Here is an 11,142-nt window from a genome sequence, read left to right as displayed (position 1 = left end):
AATTAAATAGAACCCCCGGGGGTGGTATTCCCGGCGAAATTTAGACTTGGAAAATGTATAGACGATGAACACGTACTTGTCGCGCGTCTCTAGCACGGGGCAGATGTGGGGCAATCATTGCGCGCTGACACGCCCTCGTGCTGCGGAGACCTTGCTGCTGCTGCAATTCGCGCGCTGTGGAGCTTCAATGCCTTGAGCTTCAATCCGTGACAGTCGAGCGCGGTGTTAACCGCAGGGCGCAAATTGCCACGTCACAGCTCGATTTTCGCCTCAAAGCGCGGCAGCAACCGCAACGACCAAACACGAGCTCCTTCCTCAAATCTCCCGCTGACGACAGGGCTCGATGGCCAAACGCTGCTTGTTCAACCAAGCAGAACGATTGCTCGCTGCCGGTGATGCGGTCTCCATCACCAAGTGGGATTTCCGCCCGCCAGTTCAAGGCAACCTCAGCCACTGTACTGGTCCAGTGCGCGGTGTGTGCTCTCAACTCCTTAGGTGTAGCAATGCCCAGCGTGTCCGTAGCTCGCTGTATTGCTAACGAGTCATGATGCACGTGCAAATGTCGTTCGTGTGCAAGTGTCCGACGTTGCAGCATGAAACACCCGGTCGCTGGCGGTTTCTCAGCTGCAACGCCATCTTTAGCGGACCCATGCGCTTCCTCGAGACCATTTGCATCCGACGGAGTGCCCCCCGTTAGTTCGTTGCCGCTGCCGCTGTCGAAATGCCTTTGTACGCGGCGATCTCGCCGACGTTCAGCACGGCGGAGGAGTCGCTGGATGCGCTCGTCAACTCGGCGTTCTATGCCGAGTCCATGATCAAAGGCGCGGGGGTGGGTGCGACCAAGCACGCGACGACGCTCGGCCGCTTCGAGAAGATCTTCGTCTTCATGGTGGACCCCAACTCGTCACGCGGGGCGTCGCTCTACAGCTTCTTCATCGCGTGCGCGGCCTTCACGAGCTGCTTCATCCTGTTCCTGCAGACGCTGGACGGGCCGAACCACCACAGCTCGGAGCCCGAGTACCCGAAACTACCCAGCGAGAACGGCTACTACGACGCAGACCTGGTGTTCACCGTCATTTTCACGCCGGAGCTTCTCATTCGTCTCATCATCTGGCCGTCGCTCTGGCACGAGCACGAGTACCTGACGGAACGGCGATTGAAGCCGTTCCTGCGCGACTTCTTCAACTGGTTCGATGTGGCCGCTATCGTACCGTTCTACACCGACCTGATCTTCGGCAAGGAGAAGAGCTTCGTCATCATGCGGCTCTGTCGACTGCTGCGCATTTTCAAGCTCGCCCGAAATCACTCGGGAACGTACATCTTGCTGCGAGCCATCCGCGCCAGTGTCGCTCCTATTTCCGTGGCGCTTATCTTCTTCACGGAAATTGTTCTCTTCTTCTCGGTCGTCATGTACATGGTGGACCCCAGCTACGACCGCAACAAGCCTGGCTTCTCCGACTTGCTGACGACGGGGTACTTTGTGGTGGTCACGGTGGCCACCATCGGCTACGGAGACATCACGCCCACGAAAGGCAACGTGGCCAGCCGCTGCTTCGCCGTCATGATTATCATGTCCGGCACGCTCTTCTTGTCCATGCCTCTCGCCATTATCGGAACAGAGTTCGACCGCGCCTGGAAGCAGCACGCAGAGAGCGTCAAGAAGTTTCAGCAGCTTCAGGCTGGCACACACGTCGCCACTCCGGTGAATATTGACCTCGCTGCTGCCACAGGAGACAACCGTGCCCACCAGAAACATGAAATTCTGGTCAAGTATAACGCGCCCAACAAGCTATACCTGCGCTTGGCAGCGCTTACGGGCGAGGCGTCGCTGATCACACAGGCTCTAGTCACTGAGGCAACGGCTCATGAGTTCAACCTGCATCAACTTCGAGATATTACGGACGACTTGAAGCAAACCGTCGAGCTCTGCTTTCTCAAGTGCGAAGAGCTGGCGGTAATGGTGCGTGATATGATAGTGGCCGAGTCGCAGGAGGTCGCTGCGCCGCCGACATGGCGAGAATGGGCACGAACGACGATCCTTGAGCCGGATTCGTCTCTGCTGGGACGCGTTATTTCTCGTTGGGTGAAGTTCTGCCTCATTTTCAGTATGATTATCGTCGTGTTCCAAACCATGCCGGACCTGCAGACATACGGAGAGGAAACCTACTTGTGCGAGCGAAAGGTTCAGCGCTACTGTGAGAACGTCCTGGACATTCGTGCCGGTGGCAACGACCCGGGTTGCTTTACTGTCGATGACCCGAGTGTTGAGCTGCGCTTTGGCTGCACTGCTGCCGAAAAGCTCACCGATTCGACGTGTTACGGGTATCCAGGCAACTTCGGCAGTAGCACGGTCGATGACAGACTTTCGTGTGATGGATCGGATAAGGTGCTGTTGAGTGCATTGAACAACAGTGGGTCGTCCTACCGAGACCAACTTGACCTCGTGTTGCCGTTCCGACCGGATCCGTACCTTGTCAAGCGTGATCGAAAGCTGAGCGTTTGCAAAAAGTGGGAGTGTGACAACCTGCACGTGACTTTCTTTGAGTTTGGCAATGGATACGTGGCGATGGAGTACATTTTCACGCTCACGTACATGTTTGAATTCGCGGCTGCTCTGTTCGTATGCGAAGACTACCGCTCGTACTTCAAGAATCCGCTGGTATTCATCGAGATGGCGTCGTTCATCCCATTTTTCGTATTTGAAGGGCGACGGTTATTCACCGGCGTGACGCCCATATACGTGATCACTCCGGCATCACAGGACTTTCTGACATTTCTGCGTCTGCTGCGCCTGTCACGCATTTTCAAGATCCAGCAGAGCATCCCAGTCACGAAGGTGCTTTGGGAGTCGATTTCCAAGACATCAGCACGACTTACGATCCCTTATTTCATGCTTATGGTCGTGACCACGATCCTGTCTTTCATCATGTTCGAGCTCGAAAAGGGTACGGAGTGTTTCTACGGTCAAGAGTGTATTGTCGGCGACCACAACATGACCTTCCCGTCAGAGCTTGAGGGCGCGTTACCCGGTAAACGCTTTCTCGTGAATTTCAAGGGTGAAATTTCAAGTTTTGACGACTTCTTCTCGGCCTTTTGGTTCGTCATCGTGACACTGGCCACTGTTGGCTACGGTGACATGGAGCCTGTGACGAGCTCGGGGAAGCTGGTGGCCGTCGTCGCCATGATTTTTGGAGCCTGTTACACTGCCATGCCACTTACCCTGGTCGGATCCCAGTTCAACAAAAGTTACCTGGAGTACAAGCGGCGGGAGGCACTTTTGCGGACAAAGCAGGAAGTAGGCAAGCCTTACGTTGTTCACCCAAGCGAGCTCCAACGCTGGGAAGACTTCGCACGAAACGAATCATTCACTTTGATGCTCAAGTTGCTACGTGACCAGCTCGAACCTCTGCTCGATTCTATCGAGAAGAGCGAGGTCGACATCATTGACGATATCAACAAAGCGGAGATTTTCAACATTTCCAAGGAGCTGAAGCGCATCATCTTCCTTGAGAGGGTGCGTATATATCTATATTCTTGCTGTGTTTGTTCCACCTGGGCTGATCACGTTATATTTTGTTGGATTTAGTTGCAAGTGATGCGGGTTAGCTCCATTGTGAATTATCTTCGGAAGGAGGGTATCCGTCTGGCTGAGCAGCAAGTTACTGCGTTGCAGAGCGTCGTCTCGTGACGGTCTACGACAGCGCTAGAGCTTCTTCGTAGCCTTCATGAGCTGATAACAGTAATTAAGCAAATGGCAGACATAATTTGGCTGCATATTTCGTCAGGGTTCACTACGCCTGACGTTTCCGCAGAAACTTCATTGAATGCACTCGCGCATTGCAGGTGATCGACTGTCATGACACTGCTTTGAAGTTATGTATTTAGCGCGCTATTACATGGTGATGGTTTCCTATAGTTCGTGTTGGATGCTCAGCTTTGCCCATTACTCAAACGTCAGCGAGTTGAGCGCGTGTTCCATACCATCCATCGAGTGAACCATCGTGTTCATGGAACCAGCGTACGAAATGCGCAGCCCATGCGGTTCACCCATATCTGAGCCTGGACCCACCGCAACACCATGCTTACGGATGAGGTAGTCGCAGAAGTCGTCGACGTTGTGCAGGACCTCGCTCTTGTCGGCAGTGAAGGCAGTTTTGCCCTCAAAGTGCAGTCCGAGATCCACGAACACGTAGAAAGATGACGTCGGGTACGCGAAGCGCACGTTCGGCATGGCGCGGAGGCGCTTGGCGATGTACTGGCGCTTCAGATCCAGGCCGTGCAGGTCCTCGGCGATGCGAAGCTCGCCCCGTTCGATGGCCTCCAGCTCCATCTGCATGGCTTCGATAGCCATGACCTGGCCAACACTGTTAGCGCAGGACGTCAATTGTCCCTGCATGAGGTAGCAGGGCTCGATGAAGTGCTTGGGGCCGGCCATGTAGCCAATTCGCAAGCCGGTCATTGCGTACGCCTTGGAGAAGCCGTTGATCAGGATCGTGCGCTCGTACATGTCCGGGATTGTAGCGAAGCTCTTGCAGACGCGCTTGGGGACACCTTCGTCCTGATAGACGATCTGTTCGTAGATTTCATCGGAAATCACGACAACATGCCGGAACTGGGGCTTGCGGAGAACAGCAGCGATCTTCTCCAGTTGTTCGGGGCTGTGAAGCGTCCCAGCCGGGTTGCTCGGGTTACAGAGAATGAGGATTCGGGTCTCGGGGTTTGCCGTCAACGCCTCCTCCAGATTCACGGGGTTAATCAAGTATTCGTCTTCCAGTGTGTTTCGCAGCTGCACAAGTTGGGTCTTAACCTGCGCAAGAATGCCCTCGTAGCTTCCCCAGTACGGAGACGGTAGCAATACCTTGTCGCCTGGGCGCAGAATCGCAAGAACCATGTTGTAGATGGCCTGCTGGGCACCACCGCAGACTTGAATCTCAGTGGGGGCGTAGGTCACACCCTTGGCTCGTTGCAGATACTTGGCGATGATCTCGCGCAGCTCCGCCATGCCGCGCATATCACAGTACTTGGTCTGGCCTTCTTGAATGGCTCTGATACCAGCTTCTAGCACTCGCTTCGGGGGCTGGAAGTCAGGTTCGCCAACACACAGTGAGTAGACAGACTTGCCTTCCGCTTCCATTTGCTTAGTCACTCCAAACACCGCAAGCGTCTTGGCCACCTTGGTGGTGTCAAACACGGGACTCAACGGATACTTCTGCGCCATGGTCAGCTCTTGCGGAACAGCATCTGGAGCACCATTCGTCGTCTCCACCGCGCCGCTCGAGTAGCACCCAAGTACGCAAACATACGAGCACATCGCCCTCAACGCCGCAATCGCCTCCACAGCCTTCGCATCGCTCTGGCGAGCTTTCAAGTCCGCGTAGAAGATGAACTCGGCCTTGCCGGCGCTCGGGTGCGCGCTGCTCCACGGTCGGCTCTCGATCTTGCTCAGGTCGATCTCGCGAGATGCGAACAGACCAAGAGCACGGTGCAGCTGGCCGTGCGCGTTGCCCGACGCAAAGGCGAAGGCGAGCGACGTTTTGCACTGGTCCGTCTTGGGCGAGGGCTCCACCGGCGTCTTGGCCACCATCCAGAATCTGTGTGCGTCGGAGGTTTTGGCCGAGTGTTCGTACTCGCCCACGACGGCCAGGTTGTATTTGATCAGGAGGTCGCAGGATTCGTAGCAGCTGCCGCAGGTGGCGGAGTCGACGGGCAGGACGGCAAACTGTGCGTCGTCCTTCTTGACCGCGACGACGGCGTCTTCGAGCGTGGCGTAGCTGATGGCCTTGGATTGATCGACAGTGCTGAGCATTTGAGCCGCAGCGTCCTTGGCACCGGGGAATGCTGCATCTTCATGGTAGGCCACTCGCGTCGACGTTCCCACTGCCATTCTGGAGTCCTGGTCGAGTTAGCTGGGCTTGCTGGTGTTGAAGCGAAATGAGGAGTGAGTTGAAAGGAAACCATGATTTTCCTGCGCGGATACCCGTTGAAGATGGGTACCGACGTCATGCGCCTTCGCGCCCTGTGATTGGCTCAGACGCGCGTGTGAAAGGCCGCAGTACGCTAGTCGAAACCAAACCGACCGATTAGATGACTAGCACAAGACTACCTGAGTACAATGCACTCACCCCACTACGTGCTGCAAAGCTGACCCGGTGGCGTTCATGTGGCTTCAGCGGACTTCAACGCGTTCTGTCGCCGCTGAAAGCGCTCAACATGGCGCTAGTTGGTGCAAAATGCTCCATGAGACTATTGCACTTGTGCATGTAGATTCGCCTACAGTGCTTGCGTGTCCCCTCGTGCGGAATGCAACTCTCATGTAAATATGTAGTGGTGGAAATACTGGTTACATGTGCAAGCTTATGGCCAATTTTAGTTGCGGGTAGCTTGATGCTCGCTTGGCTTTGCATCTATTTTCGCGGAGGTGGCGAAGCAGGCAAACGGACCGTATTCCGTGGAGGAATTGAGTTCCAAGCGCAGCGTGTTGGCTCGGCAGCTACCCAGCGCTGTAGATATGCCGCACCGTACGACTTTGAGTGCCGATGAGCTGGAACGCATGAGGGCGAGTGTGTCGCCCCCAGTGCAAAGCGACCGCGAGGCGAGACGTCAGGCTATCAAGCTCAAATCCGAGCAACGCACGGCCACGTGGCCGAACACGCTCGAGGCCATGCGCAAGAAGAAGGATCGCTGGAAAAAGGACAAAGAGGAACGCCTGGAGGAGGAGCGCAAGAAGATCGACGAGGAGGAGATGCGGCTTCAGCGCGAGGCGCAGACCAAGCAGATCGAGCGTGCCAATCGGCTCCTCTATGAACAGACCGACCGGATGAAAACTCTGCGGAGTAAGCAACTTCTGGCCGATGTGGTTCATGTGAGTGCTATGTTTGACTTCTTGAGCCAGCACTTGTACACTTGGGCTAACCCTTACTCTGGCCATGACAGCACCGCACGCTTCAGCTGGAGGAGAAGCAAATGCTCAAAGATCAAGACGATTTGACAAATTATCTGTACGACCGGCAGGTACTTGCCAAGGTTCTCGAGGGCGAGGAAGAAGAGCGACGTCTAAGAAAGAAGCGCCAGGAAGAAAACGCGAGACTAGCAGCCATCCAAAAGGGACAGCTCGAGGAGTACAAGCAGCGCTACATCAGTGAGCTTCGAGAGGTAAGTTGTGTTCTCATTTTTCGTTATCTACTTACACAATCGGCATACCTCTAACTCGATGTTCTGAACGCGACACAGGAAAAAATGGACGGCGAGCGGATGAAGCAGCAAGCGGAGCAGGAATACCTGGACGAGATGGAGAGAGAGCGTCAGCGGAAACTGCGTCTGAAGCAGGCGAGCGAGGACGCGCAGCTAGCAAATCAAAGATTGCGCGCTCACCGGGAGATGCTGAAGGAGAAAGAGCGTCTTGAGGACGTGAAGCGCGAGGAGGAAGAGCGCAAGAAACAGCTACGCGACGCCAAGCGTATGGACCTCCAGCGGCAGAAGAAAGAGAACGCGCAGGCCCGCAAGCAGCGCATGATCGACCTGGCCACGAATAATCTGGTGAAACTGGAGCAAAAGAACGAGGAGCGTCTGCAGAACCAGAGCAAGGAAGTGCGCGCGAAGGAGGACAAGGAGCTCAAAGAGCGCGCCGACCGCCGTGCTGTCGAGAAGGAAGCGATTGCGCGTAGCCGGCGCCACCAGCTCGAGTGCAAGCAGCGTGAAAAGGAGCAAGCAGCCGAAGAAGCCCTCGAGTCGGTCATTCAGTGGGAGCAGTTCGGTAGACGGATCGAGATGCAGGTCAAGCAGGAGGAGCAGGGGCAGCGTCTGGAAGATCTGCGCCTCGCGGTGGAGCAGAAGCAGCAAGCGGATGCAAGGCGCAAGACGATATCGAACGAGCGAGCTTCCAGACTGCAGGATGATCATGAGACTCGGCGTGCGTTGGAGTACGAGAACGAGCGCTTCAAGGTGGTGGCCCAGCAGGCCCTCGACGAGGCCCGCGAGCGCGGCTTGACCAATGTGTTCCCCATCCAGAAGGCGCTGGCGGAGAAGCGCATCGACCTGCTGCACGCATCAGGCTTCCGCGTCTAGAGTACAATACTGTAGCGACCCCTAGTACATGCACCCTTGAAGCTCATGCTCATCTCAACATGTCGTTTGGAGGTCGACTATCGAATGTAGCCATCCGTCATGCTAGCCAATCACAGGCGCATGACGAAGTATGCCCATCTCCCTCCAACACGGAAAAGATACCGTAATCAGACGGACCGCCATCTCTTCGATGGTCCTATAGCTCATTCTCGGATTCGCCTGGAGACCTACTAGTTATCGACTGTAGTGTGTGTTTAGTTTCGTTTCGTTTAGTTCGAGTTTAGCAATCGAAACCGTTTAGAACGCGTGTTTCGCGAACGATTGCCCTCATTTCGTCGACAAAACTCGAGTAGCCATTTTTTAGAATTATTTCTCTATATTTAGACTACATTTTAACATTTTGCTCGCCGCATTCACTCCGAGGGCGAGTGCGCACTCGCGCTTCAACTTCATTCCGCACTCTGCGCGCACTCCGTGCACCCAGTGGGGACACTCCAAGGGCGCACGGACCATCAAGACTCTTGCGCAGATCAAGGAAGAGCGACGGTGAGGGTGAAGTGGCGAAGGCGCTGGCCGCGGCGTGCACTAACATGTTGGATTCGTGGAGCAGCAATGCCAGGAGGGCGACCAAAAGGCGAGGTCTGGAAGCTTTTCGAAGAACCAGGTGCTGATGGAAGCGTGAAGTGCCAGCGCTGTTCTGCTCAGATTGCCAACCCGAAGCCACACAAGCTCGAAAGCCACTTGACGAAGTGTGATGGATACTCGCTTGTGGAGAAGAAGAAGAGGAAGCGCGCTTCTGAAGAGCGTGCGGAAGAGGCGGCGCGGCAAAGGAGTCTGAACAGTGGAGATGTGGAGATGCTGCAAACGGACGCCGAAGACACTGATGGACAACCGTTGATGTCATACATCGTGACTCAAGCCCTCGTCAACAAACTGGTTGCCGACTACATTTACGAGTCCGCGTCGGCGTTTCGATCCGTGGATTTGGGCTCTTTCCAGCGTTTGGTCTTGACCTTGGCGCATGGTACTTGCACTTCAAGCGTCAAAAGTTCCATCGCCAACGGACGTTGGCGACCCGCTCCTAAAGCAGACCGCAAAGGAACACTTCGAGAAGAAAGTTGCTATCCTGATGAAGCAGAAATTCTTCGCGTTCCAGCTCGACGGATGGTCGAATCCCAGACGGGAAAAACTGATCAATCTTCTGGCGTCAGGCCCAAATATGGATCCCTTGCACCTCGAGACCATTGCGACTGGAGTCGACTCCCAGACTGGATAATATATTGCGAGGCTTATCGGCGCGAAGGTGGACAAATTGGACGCGATTGTTGGCGAAAGCAAGGTGTCGAGTGTCACGACGGACAATGCGCCTAATATGGAAAAGGCGTGGGGAATTCTTGAAAGCACGCGGGGGTTGCTGTGCAATGGCTGTGCTGCGCATGTTCTCAATTTGCTTTTGCAAGATGTGGCAAAAATGGACGAGATCAAGCGGGTAGCGGCTGGCGCTGAGGCGATCACAGCGTACTTCATGGGACGCCAGCAGCTACTTGCCTGGTTTAAGATCGAGAAGGACGATATGGCTTGACCCAACGCAGCTGAAGTGCACGGTCGCTCGTTCACCATCCCTGTTGGTACCCGCTGGTACTCCTCGTACCATTGCCTCGTGAACGTGATCCGGAACAGAGAGGCTATAACCCGCGTGTTCGACGACGATGAATTTATGGCTTCGTACAGCGGGAAAAAGAATCTGCGAACCCAGCCAACACCAGCTCAGACAACGACATCAAGGCGACGAAGTACGCGCTCCAAGAAGAAGACGAAGAAGGCCCAAGAGGCCGAGGCCCAACGAAAGAAGAAGCAGGAATTGAAAGCGGCCGTCTTCCAAAACGTTGACAATCTGGTGCGAGATGAAGACTTCTGGATGAAGGGTGAACAAGTAATTCAGCTGCTGGAGCCGATCATCAAGAAGCTTCAGCTACTGGAATCCGACCACTGCTACATTTCAATGGCGTACTGGGCGTTTCGTGACCTCCTCAAGCAGCCTATCTACTGCGATCCAACGTTTTTGGTCAGTACGGCAAAAGCTATACTTGTGCAAATCGAAGCGAGATGGAACAAAGTGCACACAGATGCCATGTGCATTGCATTCTTCTTGGACCCGGCTCAGGACCCCAATGGTTTCGTTGGCAAAGATCGAAAGAATAGCAAGAAGCAGATCCGCAAGATGGCGAAGAGACTGGGTTACACACCGGAGGAAGTTGATCAAGCATATCACGAAGCCGGCGTATTCTGGAATTTGATGCGGGATTGGACGCCCAAGCAGCGCCGTATTGAGTCCCGTTCTGCACCTCTAGAGTGGTGGGGCGACGAGCGCGACTCATATCCAGTCCTGTCTCGGATAGCGCGCCGGGTGTTCACGATGCCGACATCGTCAGCGGCTTCGGAAAGGAACTGGAGTGCTCACAAGTTCGTCTACTCAGATCGACGAGTTAACCTTGGCCTGGACAAAATCAACATGCTGATTTCCATGTACTGGGATCGACTGGAGAAGCCGCTTCCAAGAGTTATCTTCAACCCCGCAATTCTACAGACGGCAGTAACCAGTGAAGGTGACGACGACGAAGAGGAGAACAGGATTCACTACGAAGCTCACGACTCAGATGGGGAGGAGAATTACGAGCATGAAGTCTTAGCTTAAGCGATGACGATGATGAATCGGACGACGAACAGCAGAAGGACCCAGAAAAAGCCAAGGCAATCAGATTGGCCCAAGAAAACCTGGACTACTTCCTTCATGATACCTTCGACTACCAGGGCGAGTAAGTTTTGAGTACGACTTTGATGTTTGGCGAGTAAGTTTTTGAGTACAACTTGGATGCTAAGTTAATAAATTCACGTTGTCGTGAGTACACTTTGCTTGCAATTGAAAGTATGACCAGCTTCATCGGTCTTGTTGGCCCTTTGTAGACCTGAATAGCGTCGCGCCGAATCCCGTACATTTCGTTTGCAAATTAAACCGAATTAATTTCAATTTCGAACGCGAAACTCCATTAAAATTGCGAACGAAACACACACTAATCG

The 11,142-nt window shown here is 54.5% G+C and overlaps 5 protein-coding genes across 5 annotated transcripts; 4 read left to right on the top strand and 1 right to left on the bottom strand.

Moving 5' to 3' along the window:
• Positions 1-721: 721 nt before the first annotated feature.
• On the top strand, positions 722-3,586 carry PHYSODRAFT_498315 (hypothetical protein; the record flags this gene model as incomplete). Its single annotated transcript, XM_009528047.1, has 1 exon — positions 722-3,586. One exon carries the CDS (start codon positions 722-724, stop codon positions 3,584-3,586), a length of 2,865 nt encoding a protein of 954 aa, XP_009526342.1.
• A 357-nt stretch (positions 3,587-3,943) lies between these two features.
• On the bottom strand, positions 3,944-5,884 carry PHYSODRAFT_500717 (hypothetical protein; the record flags this gene model as incomplete). The annotated part of the gene is made up of 1 exon (XM_009528046.1): positions 3,944-5,884. One exon carries the CDS (start codon positions 5,882-5,884, stop codon positions 3,944-3,946), a length of 1,941 nt encoding a protein of 646 aa, XP_009526341.1.
• A 624-nt stretch (positions 5,885-6,508) lies between these two features.
• On the top strand, positions 6,509-8,064 carry PHYSODRAFT_331277 (hypothetical protein; the record flags this gene model as incomplete). Its single annotated transcript, XM_009528045.1, has 3 exons — positions 6,509-6,862; positions 6,934-7,152; positions 7,231-8,064. 3 exons carry the CDS (start codon positions 6,509-6,511, stop codon positions 8,062-8,064), a joined length of 1,407 nt encoding a protein of 468 aa, XP_009526340.1.
• A 1,021-nt stretch (positions 8,065-9,085) lies between these two features.
• PHYSODRAFT_500916 (hypothetical protein) lies at positions 9,086-9,340 on the top strand (the record flags this gene model as incomplete). The annotated part of the gene is made up of 1 exon (XM_009528044.1): positions 9,086-9,340. The coding sequence occupies one exon, from the start codon at positions 9,086-9,088 to the stop codon at positions 9,338-9,340; it is 255 nt and encodes an 84-aa protein (XP_009526339.1).
• Positions 9,341-9,367: 27 nt separating this feature from the next.
• On the top strand, positions 9,368-10,759 carry PHYSODRAFT_498359 (hypothetical protein; the record flags this gene model as incomplete). The annotated part of the gene is made up of 2 exons (XM_009528043.1): positions 9,368-9,615; positions 9,850-10,759. Coding segments are annotated over 2 exons (1,158 nt in total), but the record flags the coding sequence as incomplete, so codon positions are not given.
• Between the last annotated feature and the right edge of the window lie 383 nt (positions 10,760-11,142).

The sequence above is a fragment of the Phytophthora sojae genome (assembly GCF_000149755.1).
Source record: "Phytophthora sojae unplaced genomic scaffold PHYSOscaffold_4, whole genome shotgun sequence".
Classification (NCBI taxonomy): Eukaryota; Oomycota; class Peronosporomycetes; order Peronosporales; family Peronosporaceae; genus Phytophthora; species Phytophthora sojae.
Note: the sequence above shows the minus strand (reverse complement) of the source record. Positions and strands in the feature narration are given on the sequence as shown.